This window comes from Anoplopoma fimbria, chromosome 1 (genome assembly GCF_027596085.1).
Source record: "Anoplopoma fimbria isolate UVic2021 breed Golden Eagle Sablefish chromosome 1, Afim_UVic_2022, whole genome shotgun sequence".
NCBI classification, from domain to species: domain Eukaryota; kingdom Metazoa; phylum Chordata; class Actinopteri; order Perciformes; family Anoplopomatidae; genus Anoplopoma; species Anoplopoma fimbria.
The window spans coordinates 1,480,347-1,507,312 of NC_072449.1; the positions used below are offsets into that span (position 1 = coordinate 1,480,347).

The 26,966-nt window shown below is 39.9% G+C and overlaps 2 protein-coding genes across 3 annotated transcripts; both read right to left on the bottom strand.

Moving 5' to 3' along the window:
* Positions 1–1,727: 1,727 nt before the first annotated feature.
* Positions 1,728–21,414, bottom strand: zgc:162872 (BAR_ACAPs and ArfGap_ACAP domain-containing protein). Its single transcript, XM_054599958.1, is given in 23 exon segments — positions 1,728–3,379; positions 4,923–4,984; positions 5,438–5,548; positions 6,124–6,233; positions 9,046–9,200; positions 10,181–10,257; positions 10,486–10,580; positions 11,700–11,769; positions 11,908–12,051; positions 12,053–12,119; positions 13,016–13,107; positions 14,267–14,367; positions 14,954–15,005; positions 15,165–15,268; positions 15,949–16,023; positions 16,759–16,854; positions 17,017–17,061; positions 17,159–17,342; positions 18,092–18,150; positions 18,846–18,899; positions 19,849–19,968; positions 20,899–20,956; positions 21,084–21,414. Coding segments are annotated over 23 exon segments (2,148 nt in total). The 5' UTR covers positions 21,137–21,414; the 3' UTR covers positions 1,728–3,215.
* A 771-nt stretch (positions 21,415–22,185) lies between these two features.
* Positions 22,186–26,731, bottom strand: ilkap (integrin-linked kinase-associated serine/threonine phosphatase). Of its 2 annotated transcripts, none has more exons than XM_054599921.1 (10): positions 26,487–26,731; positions 25,245–25,379; positions 25,005–25,122; positions 24,806–24,912; positions 24,416–24,509; positions 24,147–24,234; positions 23,920–24,056; positions 23,083–23,202; positions 22,828–22,909; positions 22,186–22,416 (listed from the first exon to the last, which is right to left on the bottom strand). In XM_054599921.1, exons 1-10 carry the CDS (start codon positions 26,524–26,526, stop codon positions 22,276–22,278), a joined length of 1,062 nt encoding a protein of 353 aa, XP_054455896.1. In that variant the 5' UTR covers positions 26,527–26,731; the 3' UTR covers positions 22,186–22,275. The 2 variants fall into 2 exon arrangements, with proteins under 2 accessions (XP_054455896.1, XP_054455888.1); XM_054599913.1 differs by having other exon boundaries at positions 25,236–25,379.
* Between the last annotated feature and the right edge of the window lie 235 nt (positions 26,732–26,966).

Genomic DNA, 26,966 nt, shown 5'->3' on the forward strand with positions numbered 1-26,966 from the left:
CACAGCAACAGAATTACCAATGTTGTTAATCTTATAATGCCAGATATCATGGTGTTATAGCAACCATAATTTAAAAGCCAGTTGATAACGGCTGGATGGACAAACTATTAATAATCTAAACAACAAATTATCTTTTGAATCTCTGTGGTTTCATTTTAATCCTCCTGCAGAACTTGATAGTAGATATAAACTTGTGAGCCTCTAAAGGTCTGAGTAACTCTGCAGGAGAAGGACACGAGGGGCCAATTGGCAGAGAATATATCCTTCACTAACAGCAGAATCTGTCCGATACAGAATGAATCAATACAAAATGTTGATAACGCCCCGATCGTAGTGTAGGATAGCACCACCCTCCGTTTCCCCGTCAGGTAAACACTGTTAGCTCTGTCAGCACTGTTGCCGTTGTTTTCACTGTTAGTGCTGCTGCCCCCATTAGCTGCTAGCCGCTGGCTTAGCCGTCGCCATGTTGAGAGCCGTGTGGAGGCAACAGAAATACAACAGAAATACTCTGAATTAGCACCTTTAAGCATTTTAGCTTTGCTTCCACCCTGAAGCCCTTTTTGCTTTCTCGCTCTGCAGGTTTCCATGAATCGTTGTGGTACCTGGACCGTAGTCGTGCCTCCTGCTGTGAGCCGACTGACACCCACTGCTACTTCCATTATTATTATTAATCACATTACTATCCCTATTTTCATAATTATAATTCTACTATAATAATTGCTGCTGTTATTATAAGTAGTCTTATTATATGAATCATTTATGTCATATACATTGAATGTGTTGTATCTCTGTTATGCTGTTCATTCTGTACACATGACATCTATTGCATTCTGTCCATCCTGGAGAAGGATCCCTCCTCTGTCGTTCTCCCAGAGGTTTCTTCCTTTTTTCTCCCTGTTAAAGGGGTTTTTAGGGGAGTTTTTCCTGTGCCGATGTGAGGGAAGGACAGAGGATGTGAGGGTGTAAGGACAGAGGATGTGAGGGTGTAAGGACAGAGGATGTGAGGGTGTAAGGACAGAGGATGTGAGGGTGTAAGGACAGAGGATGTGAGGGAAGGACAGAGGATGTCGCATGTGCACAGATTGTAAAGCCCTCTGAGGCAAATTTGTAATTTGTGATTCTGGGCTATACAAAATAAACTGAATTGAATTGAATTTAAATTTGTACCTCGTTTCTCCAAGTTCTCATTCAGTGTGTTTATAGAACTCCTGGTGTGCCACACTCTTCCCCAGGAACAGATGATCCATAAAGACCCAAAACTTTCTCCTGAGTAGTTTTAAATAGTAAAGCAAATGACAAAAACGTTTATGTTTTTTAAACCACTTAAACCACCATTTTTGGAAGTGGTTTATACATGTTTTTACTACAGAAATATAATAAAATAAAAAGCACCCACCACACCAAAAAAAGAGTGACAGCTTAGTGTTTAGCTGTTTTAGTCTTTAAAGAATATAAACGAATTAGTTTTGGAATTAGTTTCTATGACTTTCTCTGTAGGACATTATCATTAGTCTTATTATAATTAGAGATTCTTGAAACATTTGCAATAAGATAAGATAATCCTTTATTAGTCCCGCAGCAGAGACATTTGCAGAAAACCGTAGATAGAGCTCGGGTCACATAAAGTAAAGGATCTGAGCTGCCCTAAGTTCATGGACGACAACAACAACAACAACAACAACAACAACAACAACAACAACAACAACAACAACAGACAGTCATCGGCATGTATGAAGAGGTTTATTAAGCAGTAGCATCACATTAGTAACAGTCTGGAATGAAATTAAAATCCACCCTGAAGCAAAATTCACACGTCCTCCTGGTTCCTCCAGCATTTAGAAAAAGATGCAGTGAAGTTTTTCAGCAGGTCTGAGGCTTTAAAAATAATAAAGTGAAAACATGAAGTTCTGTAACAGCAGCTGTGTGAAGAGTTCTGCTTCAGGGCCGGATTCTGTCTTTACAGTCTGTTGGTCCACTTCAGTCTTCATTAATAAAAAACAAAACAGTTTTAAGACTCACAGCAAACTGATCTGAATATATCGATAAAAGTGTCTTAAATCCTTGAGAAACAGACAAAAGTAGCTTTTCAGCAGCTACACATTAAATCCCTTTTCTGAACACAAATGAGAAAAAAAACAGATCAATTAAAACTTTATAAACAACGTTCAGCTCAACAGACTTAAAAGCACTTTAGACATATTTTTTGACGTTGTACATTTATGGTCGACATATTTTCAGCAAAAGCCATTTAATGTATTTAAATTATTGTATTTATCTCTTTATTGTGGCGGGGTTCGCCTTTCCTGCACTGGATTCAAATTGGCTTCCCGGATATGAGGGATTGACAGGAAGTGACATCATCAGTTGTAAACAGTTACGAGGTTCTTTGCCTTTGTAACATTACTCTTACTCTAACTATATCTAAACAATTAAATGTTTGATTAAAGAAATAGTTTAACATTTTAGGAAATGTGCTTATTTTCAGCCAGGTGGAGTCAGGACATGGTTAGCCTAGCTTAGCATGTCGACAGGAAGAAGAAGGTAAACAGCTGTCCTGTCTGAAAGGTAAAGAATACACCTACTGACATCTTTGGCCCTGTTCACACCTGGTATTAACATACATGTCCACACGACCACTGTGATCACATCTCACTTCTCCGCTCGAAATGCTAATAAACACGTACATTATTTTTCTGTTTGCAGAGATTAAATGCGTTTTTGCAGGGAGAGACTTCATTACAATAAACGGATCAAAAGGATGCTGAAATAACTGCATAATGTTGCTGATATGTAAAAAGTCTGAATTAATGTTTTATCAGGTCTGTCATAACATAGTTATTAATAAGATCCCCCTTAATGCTACACACTGGACCTTTAAGGAAAAATTAAGAAAATCCTCCCATGTGAATATTTAGTCAATGTGACGACTATTTGACCAAACGGTTAACGGAGGAAATAATCTAAATTTAGCTGATAATGAAAATCACCGTGGTGACACTTCTGCAGTAACTGTACATAAAGTACACATGTACTTTCACTGTTGAAATGAAGAGTATAATACACAATATTATCATATCTTATATGTTTTAGCATGTTTTCACACATCAGTCATGTGAAGCAGTCAGTCAGTACTTCTAAATGTTAAATAGTCTACAGAGGGTCTGCAGTCCGACGGGCTTTCAGTCTCACTTTCTGTCATTTACTGTGTCGGCTGTTCACCCCTTCTCCCCCTTCTCCTCCTTCTCCTCCTCCTCCTCCTTCTCCTCCTCCTCCTTCTCCTCCTCTCCGCGGCTGAACTGCCGTCTGCTGAGCCTCTCCGGGTCATGTGACGCCATGTCGCTGAAGTCACGGAAGATGTCCTGAAAGGTCTCGTCATCTCCTGAGGAATTAAACCAGAACTACAGTCAGTAGACGGCTTAAGGAGAGTTACATTTTAGACCAAATTTATAAAAACTTGTAATTTGTCTGTCGCCATCTTGTTTTTAATCAACCAGTAAACAGGAAGTGACCATATATGGACTGAGGAGGAGTGACGTAGAGACGCCGTATACGTCGCTGGTGTCGACCTGTCAATCAGTGTGTAGCCCCGCCCTAAAGCATCCCCTGCTTTATGGTCTGTTTGACTCTAAATGGAGCATCATTTACTAAATGAACATCATGCTGTATTGAAGAAGACTTGAAACTAGAGATTGAGACCATAAACTCATGTTTACAATGTTTACTGAGGGAATAAATCAAGAGAGAAGTAGAGTCATTTTCTCATAGACTTCTATACAACCAGAGGAGTCGCCCCCTGGTGGACAGCAGAGAGAATGCAGCTTTAAGACTTGAAGCTTTGGGTTCACTCAGCAGAACCGGAGGTTGACGACTGGGTGACAGATAAATATTAACTGAGTCTTCAGACTGAGATATTATAAATCATATATAAGTGATGCAAAAACCCACAAATGTATTTATTCCTACAATATTAATCTAAATAAACACGTAAAAAGGTTTGCAAAAGAATATCCAGAACCCATCTCTACCTACTTATCTCTACTGTATAGTCATTTATTTGTGTCCTCTGTATTCGTCTTTTTGTTCATAGCTGTATATTAATGTGTCTTACTTTTCTGCTTCTCTATCCCGTGAAGGTAAGTTTGCTTTAATAAAATCTTACTTTCCTAAAATACTATATGGAAACCACCATGTAAAGGTGGCTAGGTTTAATTTAAATCTTGTATTTAATTGTTGTAGTTGCATTTTACATATTCTATTTTTGTTGAATGTTTTACTTTATTTATTTTCCTTACTTTTATTGCTATTGTATTCTATTTTGCACTGCTGTCAGTATTACTTATTTACACTTAATAATTGTTATTCTATTGTTTTTTGCGTATCTTCTGTTGTAATCTTTGATCAAACTCTGGCACAAGATATCATATCGTATCTTTTCTTATTCTATCTTATTTAAGGTGAGTAGGAGACTTTAAGCAGCTTCACTTGACCAGTAGTTGAGCAGTAAGACATGAGAACTTAACTTGGGTCTTGAGGAGCTGCTTTATTTATTCATGGCGAACTGAAACCGACACTTTTCATTTACAGACAAATCTGATCCGAGCATCCCAAACTAAATGTGAGTGTTGTTGGTTCTGCTATCCGTATTCATCCGTATCTGTCTGACGTTAAGCTGAGAGGCATTTTGAACATTTTGAAAAAAAGTAGATTTTACCAATTACTTTGAGATGTTATAATGCATTTTCAGATAAAAACCTCTTACTTCCTGTGATTTTGAATTTTTAAGACTTTTAAAAGTTAGACTGTATACCAATTGAGGCCTTATTTTTAAATCAATAAATTCAATGCCCTTCAAGACATGTTTAAGGATCTGCAGGAACCCCGTCCATGAGAGAGAGTGTGTGTTTTAGTGAGAGTCTACTAACCCATAGCTCCAAAGACTCCTTCTGAATCCCTCATCTCTTCATTCATCCTGGCCATCCGCAGTCTGAAACATTCACATCAACTGGTGTCAAAACCACAAATCATGTTTTTATAAAGAATGCCAAAACATTCAGATTAACAGCAAAGGAATAAATCAGTTATTACACATATATACCATTAGAATTCAAAAGGTTACATCTCCCTGAAGCAAAACTCTGATGGAAGAAGCTAAGAAGTAAGACATCTGTTTTCCTTCTCATCTCTGTTAAAAGCTGCACATGCTCAGTAAGGATCATGAAAATAGCAGCCTGTAAAGACAAAGTTTAAGAGCTGAAGTACAATACATCCCCAGTATGTAGCGTGGCTAGCAGTTTCCCCCTGCTTCCAGTCTTTATGCTAAGCTAGGCTAAAAACACCCTGACTCCATGTGTGTACTTTAAACACAGACATCCAACGACGTCGTGACCAAATCCAGAAATGGAAACCTTTCACATGTTTACGTTCAGTGATGACTCACAGTGTGACGATGTCAGCGTTGGCGGTTTCCACGGCGATGGCCAACGGGTCCTGGCCTCTTTCATCTGCAGCGTACTGATTGGCTCTTCTCTTCAACAGCAGACACACCTGTCTACACACAGCCAATGAAAAGTGACGGTGTTTACTCCTGTTTATTGACACGGGGTCAGTGTGTGTGTGTGTGTGTGTCTGTGTGTCTGTATGTGTGTGTGTGTGTGTGTGTGTGTGTGTGTGTGTGTGTGTGTGTGTCTGTGTGTGTCTCTGTGTGTGTCTGTGTGTGTGTGTGTGTCTCTGTGTGTGTGTGTGTGTGTCTGTGTGTGTGTGTCTCTGTGTGTGTGTGTGTGTGTGTCTGTGTGTGTCTCTGTGTGTGTGTGTGTGTGTGTGTGTGTGTGTGTGTGTGTGTGTGTGTGTGTGTGTGTGTGTGTGTGTGTGTGTGTGTGTGTGTGTGTGTGTGTCTCTGTGTGTGTGTGTGTGTGTGTGTGTGTGTCTGTGTCTCTGTGTGTGTGTGTCTCTGTGTGTGTGTGTGTGTGTGTGTGTGTGTGTGTGTCTGTGTGTGTGTGTGTGTGTGTGTGTGTGTGTGTGTCTCTCTGTGTGTGTGTGTGTGTGTGTGTGTGTGTCTGTGTGTGTGTGTGTGTGTGTGTGTGTGTGTGTGTGTGTGTCTGTGTGTGTCTCTCTGTGTGTGTGTACCCGGTGTGTCCGGCGGTGGCTGCAGCGTGCAGCGCTCCCTGTCCTCTCAGGTCTCGGTGGTTGACGTTGGCTCCGTTCAGCAGCAGGAACTCACAGGCCAACAGCGACCCCTGCAGGACGCACCGAGAAACAACCACTGAGAACCACAACGGGCACAGGTGAAGGCTTTAAGTCTTCTTATCACCCGAACTGTTCCTCTGTGTGATGAGAACATCCTCCTATAAACTCTTCAAAAAGACTCTTGGTTCAGCTGGAGAATGTATCGAAAGAAAAGTGAAAACAGGCTGTTTGTTCTTTTTAGAGATACGAGGTTCTTAGTGGAACACATGATGTTCTTATAGAATATGATGCATTTATCAAGATTAAACTAAACAGGATATAAATGAGAACATACACATTAATGCAGCAGGATTATTAATCCAGAAACAACATTTTTCTGATCTATCAATACTTTGACTTTAAATACTTATATACACTTTGACTTCAGAAAGGTTTTAAATGTAGGACTTTTACTTGTCGTGTAGAATTATTATATTACTCTGGTTTTTGCTCATATTCTTCTTCTTCTTCCTACCAGGAAATCTGCCTTCCCATGTATGAAAATAAATCAAACTTTACACAAAGGTCCAGTCCTATAATAAACTTCATCAGCCGGCTTTGTGGGTTTATAGTCCTGATGGTGTCTCTGCAGCAACTGTATATTAAAAACTGAAAATGTTCAGATGTTTTGAGCGTCATCACTAAGTTTATCTCAAAAACTGTGAAACTCATTAAATCTATCTGCTCCCACAAACGTTCTTCGCTGCATTTCCAGACTTCCCTCCACAAACTCTCCCAGCAGATTTTTGAAAGTATCAAAAACACAGTTCATCAAATGTTTTTAAAGTAAACAGCTACTGTGAATTCTCACTAAATGATTCTCCAATGATAAAGAAAGAAATGACAACATTTTGACGTCGCAGTAGATGTAATGTGGAAACCGTTTTTCCTCTCAGGAGGGGACCAGCCCGAGGTGAGTTGCAGGATATCCGCACTACGGCAACACAACTGATTTATAACAATCACATTAAGAGAGAGACCCAGAGGGGGATTCCCCACTCCGAGTACGGCGACAATGAGCTGTTCCGGTTATGTTTATGCCATAGAGACCTTTTGGCAAGCTTGACTACCCTCAAAGGTTTCTCTTAAAGCGGAGGTTTACGAGGCGTAATTAGTTGAGGCGCCATAAAAGCGCGCCCTTCCGAGGAGTCTCGTTCGTCCCTGTGAAAACTATAGAACGCGACGGGAAGCACCGGGAGCGACCGCGCGTGACAACGGTCGTTCTTATCTTACATTCAGAGATATTTATTGATGTCTATGGAACATAGACTTCATCAGGTTACTTTTAATAAAGAAAGTTTTTTGTTTCATGGTGTCGATTTCTATCCTCATGTAAACTATTGTTGCTCAGTTTCTAACTTATGGATCAATCTGTTTTTATGGAAATAAACATTGTCTAGATGAAGAAAAATCTGAATCTAGTTATTCTGTGTGGCTGTGTAGCAACAAGGCTGTATAATCCTGCGGGCTTCTTCTTCTTATTCTCCAACTTCCGTACAAAAGTTTGCCGCGTATCTCCTCCCGCAGCGTTGACAGCACATGCGTCAAAATACATTAAATCGTGCGGCCTGATCGGGAATCGTGTGCTATGACTTTTCTCATAGATTCGCCTAACAGTTTCCATGGAAACCGCGAAAGATTTCCCCATAGAGATGAATGCGTTTTGGGAGTGAAGAGAGTTAAAAACACTCAATTTTTGGCCCATACTGACTCGTCATACTTTAACATAGAAAAATTATTTGAAGTTTAAAACGTTAACAAAACGCCGGATTATATTGGGCCAAATGGGCATTTTGATAGCTAGAACAGATTTCATGACATCAGAGTTTAAGTTTCAGTAAAATTTAAGCCTTTTTCAGATTTTATAATGGGTGTGTATTGGATGGAATGTTCAAACTTAGAGTGGGTGATGTCATCGCCAGAGTGGAGATGAGCTGTAAAAGTTTCTGTAATTCTTCCAAACAACTTGCTCCTATCTCCACAATTTTCACTCTTCATAAACCATTTTGTGGAAAAAAAAAGTAGGAAATAATGTGCTGGTTGTAGACATGTGTCTATGGACTTCAACAGTCTTACACATTTGACTCCATGTGCCTGAAAGCAACATGAACTCCAACCAACTGCTCCATTAGACTCCATGTTAAATCTGACGTCAATTTCTCAAAGAAAGCAGATAGTTACAGTTTTCTAATCTGCTCTGAAGCTCACATTTTTTTAAACAACAAACATAAAAAGTACATCTCTGCGTTCGTCAGAGTCTTATCTCTCTGATGATATCAATATGTTGTCCATTGGAATCATGGTTTTACGATTGGGGGCAGGAGTTTGACAGCTAGTTTTGTGCTAAATCACAATCTTACCTCTCTTAATTAGTCTGCCTCTCCACTCAGGTGATCACCATGGCAACCAGTGACACACCCTCACAGAAGCATGTATACATGCTTGCAGTGTGTGTGTGCGTGTGACCTATGAATCTCAAAAACAGAGATGAGAGGAGCGATAGCTCCTCATTCTCAAGTGCCCTAATGGTCACATTAAAACACAACAAACATAAAAATAACATTAACGCAATCGGCAGAGTCTTTTCTCTCTGTTGATAATATTATTTTTGCATTGGAACTTTTTTTTTCAAATGAACCTCAAATGAACCCCAAACTAACAATAAATGAACCTCATTGATACAGCTGTCTCAGAACTGTTAATATATGCAACATCTTCAGGCAGTAGCAGCCACAGTCAAAATTTCTTGTGAAATTTTCTAGATTAATATTTAATACTTCCTGCAGTTTATATTATATTTAATATTATATTTGGCCTCCTCACCCCGACAGCAGCTCCTATCAGCGCCGTGCGACCCGCTTCCTCACCGATGCTCCCGTTGACCTTCGCCCCCTGGGCCAACGCCGTTGCCATGGCAACCAGGTCCCCGGCCGACGCTGCCCGATACAGTCGCAGCCCGGCCTCGACCTTCACACCGTCTGAAACAGCATGAAAGGGCTGTTAACATACACATTAAATGTAAAGTATAGAAACTTTTACAGTTTAGCTGTTGAAACGGACTTGTTTAGAGAATTAAATATCTACTGTGCTCCTCTGCAATTTAACTATAGTGAAACTACAGGATATTATGGTCTGTAATAGTCATGGACATTTAGCAGGACAAAGACATAAGATGGAGGGAATTAGAGTCAGAAATCTTCCTCCTCCTTATCTTGACTCAGTGAGATGTGTGAACACAGGAAACACATATTGATATTATTCAGTGTGACTTACTCTTCATCTTCATCATCATCTCTGATGTGCATCCAGAATAAACGTCTATAAATACACTTATAAATCACAGTAAAGTGACGCTGCAGAACTTCTCTCCTCATGTTTTAAAAGTTCTCTTCAGGATCAAAGTGATCCAGTGACAGATGTCTGTTCATCCAGCTCATCAGAGATCAGTCAGCTCACTTTTAGAGGAGACAGTTGGACAATTATACACCAGTATTTCAACCATTAATATGTATATATATATATATATATATATATATATATATATAAGAAAAGATAAAATAAGATAATCCTTTATTAGTCCCGCAGCAGGGAAATTTGCGGGATTACAGCAGCAGAGTGGAAAGTGCAAACAAGAGACATAAGTAAAAAAACAAGATAAAAAAAACTGGTAAAATAGATAAGTTATCACACAGTAAAGAATAATAAATAAGTAAAAAAAACCTATATTACGATATACAAAATAATAATTAATATTGCACAGATTATATATATATATATATATATTGCACAGTGGATATATTGATTTATACAGTCATATTTTGACATATAAAACCTGTTCTAGCTGGAAAAATCAGGTTTATTTAATAATCATCCTCTGGGGAGCATGAATGTGTGGACTGCATTTCCTGGTAATCCGTCCAATAGTTGTTAACTGAATTTACTTCTCTGTTGGACTTACGAGCTCCATCTGAGATGCTGTTCTGCACAAATCTCTTCTCCACATATTTCTCTTTGATCCACGTCTCTTTCTCTGCTCTGGAAGGAAAAAAACAACATTCATTTTAGTATTTATCTTAATCTTTCCTCCTGACCAGCAGCCAAAACCACCTTAAAGTATTCATGTCATACTGACAGAAGACAAATATGTGTATATAAGTTAAGTCTTTTTCAAGCTTTAACGGATGATTGACACTAAAAACAGCTGGGGTCACTGACTTCCTGTCTCAGTGACGAGATCCAAACATCAGATATCAGTGATTTTACCGCAGGCTGTCGGCTCTGGGTTTGACTCGTCCTTCCTCTGAACATCTCGCCTCGTAGATCCGGTTCATGACATTATTTCCCAGAACACACAGCAGCTAGAGAAGAAGAAGAAGAAGAAGAAGAAGAAGAAGAAGAAGAAGAAGAAGAAGAAGAAGAAAAATAAGGTGACAAAAAAGGAGACAAAAAAGAAGTAGAAAGAGAAAAAAAAGAAGTAGAAGGAGAAGAAGAAGAAAAAGGAGACAAAGAAGGAGACAAAAAAGTATAAGAAGAAGGAGGAGGAGAGGAAGGAGAAGAAGAAAAGAAGGAGAAGATGAAGTAGAAGAAGAAGTAGAATAAGATGAAGGAGGAGGAGAACAAGAGAAGAACAAGAAAAAAGAAAAGAAGTAGAAGACGAAGAATAAGACGACAAAAAAAGAAGAAAAAGAAAAGGAAGATGAAAAGGAGTTTGGGATACAGGGGTCAAGTTAGCATTTAGCATCAGCTCTTTAGCATCATAATCAGACATTGTTAAATATGATAAATATAAACACAAATATATGAGAAATACAGAGTCAGACTTAATGGTTGGATTACATGAGGCCGACTGTATTATTGACCTCTGAAACTAAATAAATTACTATTGTGCTCATTAAAATAGTTGGGAACATAATGTATCTTATCTTTTGATATTTCAGTGTTCATATGCATTTTGTTAGTCTTTATTTATAGAGGTGAGTATAACCCCTTATAATATACATTTATTTATATGTATTTTAACATGTGTCTAAATTTATACTACACAGTTAGAAACTTAAACGGAAAGCTGCATTTATAGATGCTTTTGATGAGGAAATGAGTGCTTTTGTTGGGGACTATTTTCAGCTGCGTAATAATCCTCATTTGGGATATATAATAATCCTCATTTGGATATATATATATATATATATATATTGTATATATTTTACAAGACTTAGAGTCAGTTTCCTGTTTATATTAACGGACTCTATTTATTTTTTGATACTCGGCCGACCTACACTGCATGAATAAAGGTGAAGTAAAAGTTTTTCTATCTTTTCTTATAGAACACAATTAAACTTAATATTGTAAGAAAGCAAGAAGTACACAGAGTAAACAATCAAATGGAGTATGTGTGTGTGTGTGTGTGTGTGTGTGTGTGTGTGTGTGTGTGTGTGTGTGTGTGTGTGTGTGTGTGTGTGTGTGTGTGTGTGTGTTACCTTCAGCTGCTCTGCCTCCCAGGAGTCCAGAGTGAGAGATCTCACCTTGGACAGGTGGACACCGAGGCTCCTGGAAACACAAAGGAGTCAAAGTGTTTTATTAGATTCATCTCTTTACACATATAGTACCACGCAGTATAAAATACTGTCTTCAATAAGTACTGTGTGTAGTATAAAGTATCAGATAACACTGTGTGATGTGTACTACCTGTGTATTCCGGAGCACTCGATACACATGGTGACTCCCAGGTTGATGGAGGCCCATCGAGGCTCCTCCTCTCCACAGTCACAGCACCGGAGGTTCCCGGGGCCCCTGAGGGCCACGCACAGCGCCGGGGGCCTCTGAGCGGGGGCCGGGGGACGGGTCCCCTCCAACCGGGAGAGGGGGGGGCTCTTTAGGCTGAACACAGGGAGGGGTCAGATCTGTGAATCCACTGAAGTACTGCACTTTAGTACAAATCTGAGGTACTTGTACTTTACTTTAGTTTTTTATTTCATGCCACTTTCAACTTTTTACTTTAGTACTTTAGCTTTAGTTACTTTACAAGTTCCGATTTTTAAACATATGAAAATGTAAAAGCAGAGCAGAAATGATCTGTCAACTAAAGAGGAAATGAACGTGAAACATTTTTGATGGTTTAAGTCATTTTTAATTTAAAACATTTGCTGATTTAATATGAAATAATGTTGATAATAATGTTTTTTTACACTGTGGTATTAGTACTTTGACTCTACAGAGTACGTAACTGTGTGTTATTACTACTTTTACTCTAACAAAGTATTTTTACTGTGTAGTATTAGCATTTTTACTTGTAAGTATTTTTTCAGTGTGTTATTAATACTTTTACTGTTACAGTATTTTACAGCGTTGTATTGATACTCTAACAGAAACAGAATCTTTTTTACACTGAGCTGTTAGTACTTTTACTGTATTGAGTATTTTAACAGTGTGGTATTAGAACTTTTATTGTAACAGATTATCTATAATGTATTGTATAAGTACTTTTACTGTAACAGAATATTTTTACTATCTGGTAATAGTACTTTAACTTGTAACCAAGTATTTACCCAGTGTAGTATTAGTATTTTTACTACAGTAAAGTATTCCTTCCCCACTGCCTACAATCACTTATAAAGATTACTAGTATTTCATACTCTTTATTTAAATCCAATCAAAACATTTACTGATTAAACAAACACATGGACCTTCATATTTCTTATTCATATTTAATGGACGGAGTGGTATGAAATATATTTTTACTTTATTATATATCTTAATAATAACGGACAAACTACCTGTGAGAGCTGAGTGTCGTCTCTCTCTCTGTAGGCGAGGTCGATGCTGCCCTGCAGAGCGCTGAGCCAGGCCTGCTTCAGCTGCTCCGAGTCCGCCTGCAGAGCACAGCATCTGACACACACACACACACACACACACAGAGACACACACACACACACACACACACACACACACACACACAGAGACACACACACACACACACACACACACACACACACACACACACACACACACACACACACACACACACACACACACACACACACACACACACACACACACACACACACACACACACGATATTATTTACTTTTCTTCCTCCTCTGTTCCACAGAGCTCCTTTAAAAAAACTGTTGTTAATCCGCCGCTGAAAATAGTCCTAAACAAATTCACTATTTCCTGTTTGTTTGATAAAAACTACATTGAATTACTGATAAAACTTCATATTTGCGTTCTTCAAGATTTAGATCTTCAGTAGGAACCAGTGAACCTCAGACAGGAAGTCAGACGGTGAGAGACGGTTTCTGATCATGATATTTGTGCACAAACAAACAAACTGTATAAAGCAGTGTAATGTTATGTTGTGTCGTGTCGTAGTGTCGTGGTGTGGTGGCGTGTCGTGGTGGCGTGTCGTAGTGTCTTGGCGTGTCGTGGCGTGTCATGGTGGTGTGTCGTAATGTCGTGTCGTCGTGTGGTAGTGTCGTGGCACGTCGTAGTGTCGTGGCGTGGCGTGGTGGGTCATAGTGTCGTGACATGACGTGACGTGACGTGTCGTGACGGCGTGTCGTGTAGTGTCGTAGCGTTGCGTTGTGTCGCGTAGTATTGTGTTGTGTCGTGTAGTTTTGTGTAGTGTCGTGTTGCGTGTGTAGTGTCGTGTAGTGTTGTGTCGTAGTGTAGTGTGTGTAGTGTTGTGTTGTGTCGTGTTGTGTAGTGTTGTGTAGTTTTGTGTAGTGTAGTGTAGTGTTGTGTAGTGTAGTGTTGTGTAGTGTTGTGTAGTGTAGTGTAGTTTGTAGTGTAGTAGTGTGTGTTGTGTAGTGTTGTGTCGTGTTGTGTAGTGTTGTGTAGTTTTGTGTAGTGTAGTGTGTGTAGTGTTGTGTCGTGTAGTTGTGTGTCGTGTCGTGTAGTGTAGTGTAGTGTTGTGTAGTGTTAGTGTAGTGTGTAGTGTAGTGTTGTGTAGTTGTTGTGTAGTGTAGTGTTGTGTAGTGTTGTGTAGTTTTGTGTAGTGTAGTGTAGTGTAGTGTTGTGGTCTCTCTGTGAACGTGTGACTTACTTCTGAACAGAGAGCAGCTCGAAGCAGAAACGTCGGTCGATGGTCTCCAGAGATTTGACGGCACAGAGTCTGAGATCCTCAAACAGAACCAGGGAGTCCTCCTGCAGCAGGAACACAAACACTCTAAAGCTTATCCTCCTGTTCCTTCTTCTAGAACCAATTCATCACTTGACACTTTAAAGTTTATCCTTTGGTCAGCACCAAAAAAGAAATACAGACTGCTCTGCCTCATTACTGAGGGTTACTGGGGATGTATGCAGACACCCTTAAAGGCTGAATTAAGCACTACTATATTCATTTCTGTTCAAATTCTCTTATAAAAAACTGCAATCAATCAAAGAAAAGGCATCAAATCCAACATAATCAGTACCATATGATCATGTTGTTTTGTTATTGTGGACTGCGGCTGCTGAGAGAATCATCAGTTCTGATTCACTAAAGATATGATGATATCACCGCGCAAACACGCACATAAAATGCAGTTTGCCCTTATTTTGCGGAGGGAGAAGGAAGTGTACTTTTACTGTAACAGAGTATTTTACACTGTGGTTTTAGTACTCTTACTGTAACAGAGTATTTTACACTGTGGTTTTAGTACTCTTACTGTGCGGTATTAATAACAAGTACATAATAATAATAAATCCCTTTATTAACGAGTCATGATTTTAGATTAATGTGGAGTGGTACCTTTAGTGACTTTCTGTAAATGAGTTGGTTGTCTCTGATGGAAAACCAGCATCTGAAACAAGTTGGCACATTTTAGATCTCATGTTATGAATGATACAATAACAAAATACTGTGTGTGTGGTTTTAAATGTTTTCCTTCACCAGCTGAAACCAGTAGAAACCAGTAGAAACCAGTAGAAACCAGTAGAAACTAGTAGAACGGTGTCTGTACCTCTTCCAGGTTTTGGATTTCCTCCTGGAGCGTTTGAAGAGGTAACCCTGGATGATGGCGTCACTGCCGGGACACGGGCAGACCGTCGGCTCCCCTGAAGCGTCCTGAACACACACACATACACACAAAAACACGAATGCACACACACACACACGCACACACACATACAAACATACACACACACAAAAACACGAATGCACACACACACACACACATACAAACATACACACACAAAGAAAACACATACACACACAAACACACACAATTAATGATCAAGATAAAACGTGTATATCAGTGAGCCAGGCCAGGCTAGCTGTTCCCCCCTGTTTCCAGTCTTTATGCTAAGCTAAGCTAAGCTAACTAGCTTCATATTCACTGTACAGACACGAGACTGGCGTCAATCCGAACTTCTAAATAAGCGTATTCTCCAACATGTCAAAGTGTCCTTTGATAGTTTATTTTACAGTTTTTCTTTATCCCTCAGCAGGTCTTGATTCTTTCTGTTTATCTGCTGAAGTTCTTCCTCTGTGACCTTTATTTGATCCTCAGAGGGTAAATTCAGTTGTTGCTGCAGCATAAACACATAAATGAGTACAGTGAAATAGAGAGAGCAAAAGAAGGAAATAATGAAACGTATAAAAAAACGAAACATATAGATAAACATATATCTATACAAGAGCATGTGGAGACAAAACTAAAGGTAAAGTGACTACTACACGAGAACCAGCAGCCGTTAGATTTATGCAGGGATCCTGAAATAAACAATAATAAATAGAGTTCTTACTCTCTGCTGGACCAGCAGGTGTTTGTTCTCCAGGTCTTTTCTTTTAGCTGCACAGTCTGCAGAGGACTGAGACAACTGGAAGAAACAAGCATACAGTGAGGTTGGTCACGTACTTTAAAGGGACAGTAGTGACGTTTAGAAGTCTGTTTGTATGAGATTACTCTACTACATAGTACGTGTTTTACTACAGAAGATGGAGCAAAGCAATATACTGCTGTGGACGTATTTCAGACACCTAGTGTACGCTATATTTAGAAACTTTCATCTCTTTACTTTCTGACGGAGAACTGAAGCCGCTGTCTCCATCTGTGTTCTCACAAAAGCCACCAGACTCCATTGAAAAAACAGTAATTTTACCTCAAAGAAAGCAGGAGTGTGTGTTCTATTGTAATTTTCAAAACAATAACCAGCTGAATCAATTTGTCCGTTTGTTTGTGTTATTGAGTGACTTTGGTAAATCTGAAAGAACCCTTTAAAGCCCCAAAGTCACACAATAACACAAACTTACTAATCGATGGAGGCAGCAGTGGACCAGCAGCTCCAGTGATCTGAGACGTAGAACGACTGGTTTTTTTCAATGGAGTCTGGTGTCTTTGAAGAGAGCACAGATAACAACAAGGGCTGTCTGACAGAAAGTTAAAGAGGTGGAATATTTTATATATAGCTATAAAATCCATCTACTGTAGTAATACACTGAATGTGAATCATTCAAACACACTTCTTAATATTACAACTTTCGCTTTAAGTTGATTGATCAATGATTGTTTTGATACTGTGTGTTAAAGGCAGAAAGGGGTCAAAGGTCAGGACCTGTGCTGCCATGGTCTTCATGGTGGGCTCCAGGTCCCTGAGGAGGTCGAATCCTTGGTGGAAGAAGGTGAACTGAGCGTGGACGAAGGAGAACACCTGACAACAAACAGAAACACGACCGTGACACCTCAACTACATCAAAGTGAATGGAGGAACCAGGCTAGCAGTTTACCCCTGCTTCAAGTCTTTATGCTAAGCTAAGCTAACTGTTGACACACATAAACATGATTCAGTTTGTAAAGTTAAAGAACGACTCACAGAGTTTAAGATGTCGACTCTCTGCTGAGTCTTGAAGGTGTTGAGCTGAAAACAAATCAAACAGAATGTTTCAGTGTCTGCTATTCATAACAATCGCCATGACGATGTGTGTGTGTGTGTGTGTGTGTGTGTGTGTGTCTACCTGCAGACAGTAGTCCAGGGCGAAGTGTTGGTAGCATTTGCGCGTGGCGAGGAGCAGGTGACTCGCCCGTTCGCCGTCGCCGGCTTTGTGACGAGACACCTGAGCGTTCTTCACCGCCGCCGTCTCCAGATCCTCACCGATACGGACAAACTCCCTCCTGGTCTCCACCAGCTGAGGCAGGAACCTCAAGAGATGATCACCATCATAAAAAACAGTTATCATCATCATCATCATCATGATCATGATCGTTTTATTCCTCGACAGCTCTTCTTTTTGCTTATAGTTGTGTTTGATTGGTGGTTTCATTTTTCTTTTTATATCTAATATTTAGTATTAATAATTTTACTGCAGAAGGAAAAAGAGTTTTGAGCAGCCTTCTTCTTCTACCACGGGGTACCAACATTCCCAGTTGGTGAAAGAGTGAGAAGTAAGTTGTGGTCAGAAACAGTTGGTTGTTTTGATATAAGCATCGGGGTTAAACAGTAGAGCGTGGGTAGAATTAGCGGTAGTAAGTTGCTGGTGGTAAAGTTCCAAGTGTTTTAAATCATAACGGGTTTTACAGCGGGGAAATATGGTCTTAAGGCATTTAAAGACCAAGGGCTTTTTTTTGTGCATTTTTAATCGCACTTACTTTATTTTAGAAACAAGATTCATCACATCTTACATGTTGTAATTTAGTTGTAAATTGAGCATTTTTCAATAAAAACAATCTTTACAAAATAAATAATGCACATAAACAAGATCCTTGTTTTTAAAAATGTTATGTCATAAACCTGCCATCTAACTTTTTTTCTGTCTGAGGTATAATTCATCTTAAAACACTTTGTATTACTGCTGAGAAAGATGCTGTGTGTGTGTGTGTGTGTGTGTGTGTGTGTGTGTGTGTGTGTGTGTGTGTGTGTGTGTGTGTGTGTGTGTGTGTGTTGGACCTACTGTGTACAGAGGTTGGACAGCTGCTGGCTGATGGCTCTCTGAGTCTGATCAAACAACATCTGAGGACAGAAGACAGACTGATGAACAGAACTACTAGGACTTTAGTGAACAGGTTCTGGTCCAGAGAGCTGATAGATGGGAAAATAAATGTGTTATGATGGAAGAGATGCAAACAGTGTGGAGGTACTCTTTTGAAAAGTGTCTTTTTTGGGGCCCTTATTCGACAGTTAGTGAGGAGAGTTTGGACTTCCTCTATCCTTCAGTTTATAAACACTAACAGAGACATGATGGGAGGGAGAACTGGAGACACCAGGAGGACCTGCAGAGACCTGATTGTGGCTGAATCTACAGCTGGACTGGGTCTGAGGTTTGGTTTTCAGCGCAGACTCTGACAAGTTTGGTCTCCTGCACAGGTGTGTTTACACTGTGGTGTTCTCAGAAGGGAAATGTCAAAAAACAGAAACATCCTTTATAATTTGTACACCAAACTCCATTCAAAAAATGTGCATTTTAAGGGTTATAGGTTAATAAAAGCAAGTAGAAAAACTAACTCAAGACCTCAGGGGGGCCCTGGACCAGAGAACCAGGGCTAAGTGTAAAAAATATATATATATTACATTTTATTGATTAAAACATCAAAATTACAAAAAGGACAAGGACAGATACAATACACAGAAAACAGGATATTTGTGTGTGTGTGTGTGGATATTGTGTGTGTGTGTGTGTGTGTGTGTGTGTGTGTGTTTGTACTCACAGTGTGGAAGCTGACCATCTCCTGAAGGCCCTGGTTGAACTGGTTCAGACAGTTCTGAGGGGAAGGAAACAGGAAGTCAGTGGGAAACATTTCCCAATAAAATCATGAAAACAAAAAGTGTAGAGATAGTGACATGGATCAAACTATACAAACTAACTATACAAAAATAGTGTCAATACATTATTGTATAATACCACACTGTAAAAATAATTTAATACTCCAGTAAAAGTACTTATGCCACACAGTAAAAATATTTTGTCATCAGAGTAAAAGTACTAAAACCACACGTTGAAAATACTCTGTTACAGTAAAAGTACTAATAACACACAGTAAAAGTACTCTGTTACAGTAAAAGTACTAAAACCATTCTGAAAAAGACTTTGATACTCCAGTAAAAGTCCTAATACAACACAGCAAAAATACTTTGTAACTGCAGTAAAACAAAAATACAATAATTATTCTGTCTGTATATATAATATTTTAGTTATTGTGGATTTTTTTACTTACTTATTTAATATTCTTTACTGTGTAATTACTTATTTTATAATACATTTTTTTATCTTGTTTTTTTACTTATGTCTCGTTTGTTTCCACTCTGCTGCTGTAATCCTGCAAATTTCATAACAGTGTGAAAATACTATTACAGAAAAAGTACTAACAGGACCCCGTAAAAGTACAGTAATGTTCCTTCAGTGAAAGTATGTCAGTATAATCAGTAAAATGTAGTAAAAGTATTCAAACTGTGACTGTTGTACCTCAACATAATACTAATATATTAACATTATTACTAATACATTAACACTATTAACATTATTAAAAGAAAACACAGCAAATCTCCACATTTGTGAAGCTTGAACCATTAAATCAATCTACTAATTGATTAATGGACTAACGGTTTCATCTGTACTTACTATAAACTGTAGGTGACTTTAATGTATAACACAATATTTCCCTGCACCATTGTATTTTATTTGATTAGCATTAGCATTGATTAGCTCCATACTGTGATGACGCCATCCTTCTTGTTGTACATGGAGAGCTCAGCCAGGCCGCTCAGGAACAGCTGATTGGCTGCGCTGTACGCTTGTCCCGCCTCCACCATCTTACCGCACAGCTTCATCACCTGATTGGACGGAGACACAGATTACAGACCAATGAGATCTCTTCACAGGGACAAAAACATCGTTCATAAGATAATGAGCAAACATGTCTGTTGATGTAGAAACTGTTTCAGCCACAGGGGGCAGCAGACACACACTCATGTACTTGTACTTTAAAGTAACAGTAGAAGCAGTAGTAGTAGTAGAAACATTGTTAGTTGTCAAAGTAACAGTAACAGTAGTGGTGGTAGTTGTAGAAATAGAAACAGTAGAAACAGTAGTAGTAGTAGTAGTAGTAGGTACTTGTACTGTAAAGCTAGTATTAGAGGTACTTGTACTGTAAAGCTAGTATTAGAGGTACTTGTACTGTAAAGCTAGTATTAGAGGTACTTGTACTGTAAAGCTAGTATTAGAGGTACTTGTACTGTAAAGCTAGTATTAGAGGTACTTGTACTGTAAAGCTAGTATTAGAGGTACTTGTACTGTAAAGCTAGTATTAGAGGTACTTGTACTGTAAAGCTAGTATTAGAGGTACTTGTACTGTAAAGCTAGTATTAGAGGTACTTGTACTGTAAAGCTAGTATTAGAGGTACTTGTACTGTAAAGCTAGTATTAGAGGTACTTGTAAAGCTGGTATTAGAGGTACTTGTACTGTAAAGCTAGTATTAGAGGTACTTGTACTGTAAAGCTGGTATTAGAGGTACTTGTACTGTAAAGCTGGTATTAGAGGTACTTGTACTGTAAAGCTAGTATTAGAGGTACTTGTACTGTAAAGCCAGTATTAGAGGTACTTGTACTGTAAAGCTGGTATTAGAGGTACTTGTAAAGCTGGTATTAGAGGTACTTGTACTGTAAAGCTGGTATGTAAAGCTGGGTACTTGTAGCTGTAAAGCTGGTATTAGAGGTACTTGTAAAGCTGGTATTAGAGGTACTGGTATTAGAGGTACTTGTACCTTGTCCAGGTGTGTCTCCAGCACAGAGACATCCTCCTCAAACAGCTCCAGCTTCAGTCTGAACAAAACAAACAAACATCATCAGGACTTCTGCACATGCGCAGTAAGGTGATGCTCAGGTGTGTGTGTGTGTGTGTGTGTGTGTGTGTGTGTGTGTGTGTGTGTGTGTGTGTGTGTGTGTTTACCTGAAGTCAGGTGAGTCCTGGACACACTCCTCAAAGTCCAGCAGAGAGTCCATGTTGTCTTCACTTACTGTCAGCGAGTCAAACTGTTAATAAAGTTTATTGAACCCTCTCCATGCTAGCACGCAGCTAGCCCGTTAGCTCCATGCAGCGGCTCCCACCGCAGATAAACTACATCCGGGGGTCGAATCGATCGTTTCCGATACAGCCGATCGATCAGGCATCGTGCACGCGCGGCTGCCTGTCACGCGTGTTGGATCAGAAGAGTGAATAAAGAGTGTTTGGAGTGTTTCAGTGGGACAGCTGTCAGCGCATCCTGCAGCCTCCACGACTCCTCAGCTCATGAATATTAATGAGCTGTGACGCGTCCTGACGATGACGCTGCGGAAGTACAAATAAAATAATGAAATCTCAAAATAATGACTTAATATCTCTAAATAAATAAAATCTCCAAATAATGACTTAATATCTCTAAATAAATAAAATCTCCAAATAATGACTTAATATCTCTAAATAAATAAAATCTCCAAATAATGACTTAATATCTCAAAATAAATAAAATCTCCAAATAATGACTTAATATCTCTAAATAAATAAAATCTCCAAATAATGACTTAATATCTCAAAATAAATAAAATCTCCAAATAATGACTTAATATCTCAAAAAAATAAAATCTCTAAATAAATAAAATCTCCAAATAAACTTAATATCTCTAAATAAATAAAATCTCAAAATAATGACTTAATATCTCAAAATAAATAAAATCTACAAATAATGACTGAATATCTCAAAATAAATAAAATCTTCAAATAATGACTGAATATCTCAAAATAAATAAAATCTCAAAATGACTTAATATCTCAAAAGAAAATAAAATCTCAAATAATGACTTAATATCTCAAAATAAATAGAATCTATGTGACTTCCATATCTCATTAATTTAGTATCTTAAAATAATTAGTGAGTGAATTTAGTAAAACTCATCAAAGAATCACTTCTACAGACGAGATGAAGAAATGCTTTTTATTGGAAAACAGATTCAACAAGTAGATCATCCAGATGCTGTGTGTGTGTGTGGTGTGTGTGTGTGTGTGTGTGTGTGTGTGTGTGTGTGTGTGTGTGTGTGTGTGTGTGTGTGTGTGCGTGTGTGTGTGTCAGGGTCCACCATGTGTGTAAGTGTTGATGTGTGTGTGTTTAGAATCCAACAGAGAGCAGGATCACAGTGACGTTGTCGGCACAGCCCCGCTTCACCGCCTCACTGGCTAACTGTTGGCAAGCAGCTTCAAACCTCACCTCCTCCTCCGTCAGCCCCGGCCTCTGCTCCACAGTCCCCTCCTGGGGGGGGAACAGATAGGACAAGGAAAGACTGAACACACTGACAATAACAACGCAAAGATGCAAACAACTACGTTACAGATTGTTTACAGTTTATTACAACTCTGGTCTTATATTGGTAGTTTTTATTATTACTACGTTTTGTGACTACAGTTCCCATGATGCTTTGGGTTATGTCACCACTAAAAGTATGCAGAATGATGTATGATCAGCCCCTGTTTGAAGTGAACCCATGGATGTACAGGTAACTATCACTGGATGACTCGGACACTGAAGACAACTTTAAAACAGGATTCTCCTCAAGCAGAAATAAAGAGTGTCTTTTCTTTTTTGAGTTCTAATCTCTGGACATTGGAGAGAATGAAAACGTCAGAGAGTTTAATCAGCCAGAATATAGAAAGAGGAAGAGACCTGCAGGATGTTGAGGACGAATTTAACGGCTTCCTCAGCAGAAAACACTTTGAACACACCGTCACAGGCCAGGATGATGAACCTACAGAGAGAGAGGACAACGTGTTCATCAGCCAGCTTTAGAGGGAGCTGGTCTTCATGCTAAGCTAAGCTAACCAGCTGTACCTTCATATTCCCTGTACAGACATGAGAGTGGGGTCATTATTATTTTTGCGGTGACCAATCAGCAGTGAGCGTCTGTGTTGCTGTTCTTGCCTGTCATTGGCTGTGAGCTGACAGCGCTTCATGTCGGGGGATGAAATGACTCCACAGCGTTTGTACTGACCGTCTCCGATAGACCGGGACACCTCGAGGACACCGAGCACCCTGCCGTCCCTACAACACACAGAGACAGAATATAAACGTTGGCTAAGAGGAACAGCAGATTAAATCAGATACCGTTTTTATAATCAATTAATTGCCATTAATTAAGGTATAATATGTAACTTTCTGTAAGACTTTTGGTTATTGAGTTGTTAACTTAATTGTCATGAAACAAAGTTCAAACCAAAGAAATCTGTAATTTGAATTTAACATGTTTCTGTCATAAATCAACATTTTAATAGGTTTCCAAGACACATTTTTACAATACACAGGCCGTCAGAGAAACTCAGATTTTAAACGTGAAGCTGCTTTATTCAGTTTTAATCAGAAGGTCTGTTTGTTTTAGAGAGGATGAGAACTCTGAGGTGAAAACCTGCTGAACCATGAACACTGAAGGAATCCTAACGACTGCACGGAATACTACAACTCCCATGATCCCATGCTGCTTCACTGCTTCACTGCGACACCAAACATTTTGGCAATCAAAAACACCAACAATTCTCCAATTCCAGCTCCAGAAATGTGAATATTTGCTGTTTTTCTCTGTTTTATATCTCAATAAACAGAATGTGTTTGTGTTTTGACTGTTGCTCGGACAAAACAAGACATTTAAAGACTCTGGGAAAGTGGCTTTTTTTATTTGGAGAGTTTCCCAAGTAAGGTAATAACTTTAAAATCGTTCCCTGATCCCCACACGTCACATTCAGAGTGACGTTTCTGCTGTCGTACCTGACGGTGCCTCCTTTCCTCTGGATCCTCATCCTCTCCTCGTAGATGGTGGGGTTGTGTTCTGTGCTGAGAGGCAGAGTCAACGACCTCCTCTGTCCGTCTGCTCCGGCCGTCGCCTCCATCCGACACAACACCGCCTGGAGGCACAAACCAACCACCGTGTCCTATGAACGACTGTCTTTAAGGTCCCAGATGAACTACGTTATAAAGAATGAATCCCAGTTTACCCTGCTGTCTCCCAGGTTGGCCACGTACACCATGTCGTCCACCACCAGCACACATGTGGCCGTGGAGCCGTCTTTCCACGCCGGCTTCCTGTTGGACAACAAAGAGAGAAGAGACGAAACACGTGAGACTGACGGAGACAGACGGAAGTGCTGCAGTGTCTTCTTCCTTTGATCTCTAGAGGATTTATGGACATTTAATCCTGTTTAAATACAATGTGAGGTTGTGATGTGTTCACTGTGCAGCCCAGGTTTCCTCTGTGAACTCTTACTGGCTGGACGCTGTCCTCAGGAAGTCTTCATCCGTCTGCCGGAAAGTGTCCAGGAGACATCTCTTAATCAGCATGTCCACATTCCCAGTTTTTCCTGAAGGAGACGACAGGTTTCAACCATCAAAGACGCATTCAGTCCGTCTCACAAGAGAGATAAGGAACAGCAGCAGATATCTCAACACATGTAAAATCTAGTTTAAAACGACCAGTAACTGCTTTTAGGAACTGTAACATCAGCGTTGATTAGTTTGTATTAATAATCTGACTCCAAAGCACTCATGGAGTCAAACGTACAACATTGGCTTCTTAAATATAGTGACGTAGGAATACTCAGTAAAACATGAAGACATATGTGATCTTTAAGAGGTGGACTGTCCCTTTAAAACTCACCACCGGGGAACTTCTTGGCCAGAATGAGGTGGAGATGCTCCGCAGCGAATCGGGAGGCCCGAGCTCCTCCGTGACCGTCGAACACGGCGAAGAAGGAAACACGAGACCTGCGGGACACGGAGGACACGGAGGACACGTCAGAGAGACGCCTCCGCCGACGACGACCTCCTGTGGGACGGCGGCCGGGCGGAGGACTTACACTTGTTCTGGCAGGGCGGACAGATAGCCGCTCATGTCCGGCAGCAGAACGTGAGCGTCCTGCATCTCCTCCCGCTCGCCACGCCTCGCCGCCACGTAGCCTTTCAGCACGGGGAGGCCTGCTCGACGACACACATGTCAGTCTTTAAACGCATCATCTCTGCATGATTCTGCTCTGATCTTAACTTAGAGGGGAAAGAGAAACAAACATTGTGGTGGAAGAGCTGAAAACCTTCTTTACAAACTTTCTTGACCTCCCCCTCCTCTTTAGTATCAGCGTGTGCATCTTCTCTTCTCCGTTTTAATCTTTTCTTATCCTCCTCTTCTTCTTCTGTGGTGGCCTGTGGTCGGGCTGTGATCGCTGCTGAAACCGGACCTGAAGAAGAAGCAAACCAAACTCTGGGTGATGAGTCTGAAGCAATGAAAAGCCTCAAGAAAGAGAGAAAACACTGATTTAAACACAATATAATACTTATTATGCTTCCATTTTCATCTAATTCACTCCTTAAAGCTCACATTATGACAGCAAGTCAGCCGAGTTAAATCGATTCAGTCAGATTTGAAACAGAAATAGAAATGAATAAAATGAAATTAATAAAGTAAATAAATCATGAAAGTAAATGAAATAAAATGAATGAATAAAATAAATGAATCATTAAAATACTGGTGTCACTGTTGTTACTGGTGTCTCTGGTGTCACTGGTGGTACTGGTATTACTGGTGCCTCTGGTATTACTGGTGCCTCTGGTGTCTCTGGTGTTACTGGTGTTACTGGTGGTACTGGTGTCACTGGTGTCTCTGGTATTACTGGTGTCTCTGGTGGTACTGGTGTCTCTGGTGTTACTGGTGTCTCTGGTGTTACTGGTGTCTCTGGTATTACTGGTGTCTCTGGTGGTACTGGTGTCACTGGTATTACTGGTGTCTCTGGTGGTACTGGTGTCACTGGTGGTACTGGTGTCACTGGTATTACTGGTGTCACTGGTATTACTGGTGTCTCTGGTGGTACTGGTGTCACTGGTACTGGTATTACTGGTGGTACTGGTGTCTCTGGTATTACTGGTGGTGGTACTGGTATTACTGGTGGTACTGGTATTACTGGTGTCTCTGGTGGTACTGGTGTCTCTGGTGTTACTGGTACTGGTATTACTGGTATTACTGGTGTTACTGGTATTACTGGTGGTACTGGTGTCTCTGGTGTTACTGGTGTCTCTGGTGGTACTGGTATTACTGGTATTACTGGTGTCTCTGGTGGTACTGGTATTCTGGTATTACTGGTATTACTGGTGTCTCTGGTATTACTGGTGTCTCTGGTGGTACTGGTATTACTGGTATTACTGGTATTACTGGTATTACTGGTGTCTCTGGTGGTACTGGTATTACTGGTATTACTGGTGTCTCTGGTGGTACTGGTATTACTGGTGTCTCTGGTGGTACTGGTATTACTGGTGTCTCTGGTGGTACTGGTATTACTGGTGTAACTCACCGGTCTGTGTGGGTTCCGGCAGGTCGTCAAAGAGATCCATCCTGCTAGCTTAGCTGCGGTGTTAGCCACACAGCTAACTAGCCTAGCCTAGCCTAAGGAGCTAACGCGGTGCTAGCTGCTCTGCGTGTGTGAGGCGACACCGAGGTTAAATAAAACACATAAAACAATTAATAAAGTCAATAAAGTTCATTTATTTCAAACGTAAACACGCTGCTTCCTCTGCGGAGTGAGCGCCGGCTAGTGACGTCACCAGCGTCACGCACCGCGTCACCAGCGTCACCTTCAAAATAAAAGCCCCGAGTAGAACTTTCTACTGTACTACATCTTAAAGGTAAATATTTAACTTTTTACTCCACTCCATTTATTTGCTAGCTTAAGTTATTCTGCAGCTTTACAATTCAATTCATAATATAATAAATACATAAATTATGATATAATTAAATCAAGCTGTATTGAGCCCTACAATTCATTTCATTTCTA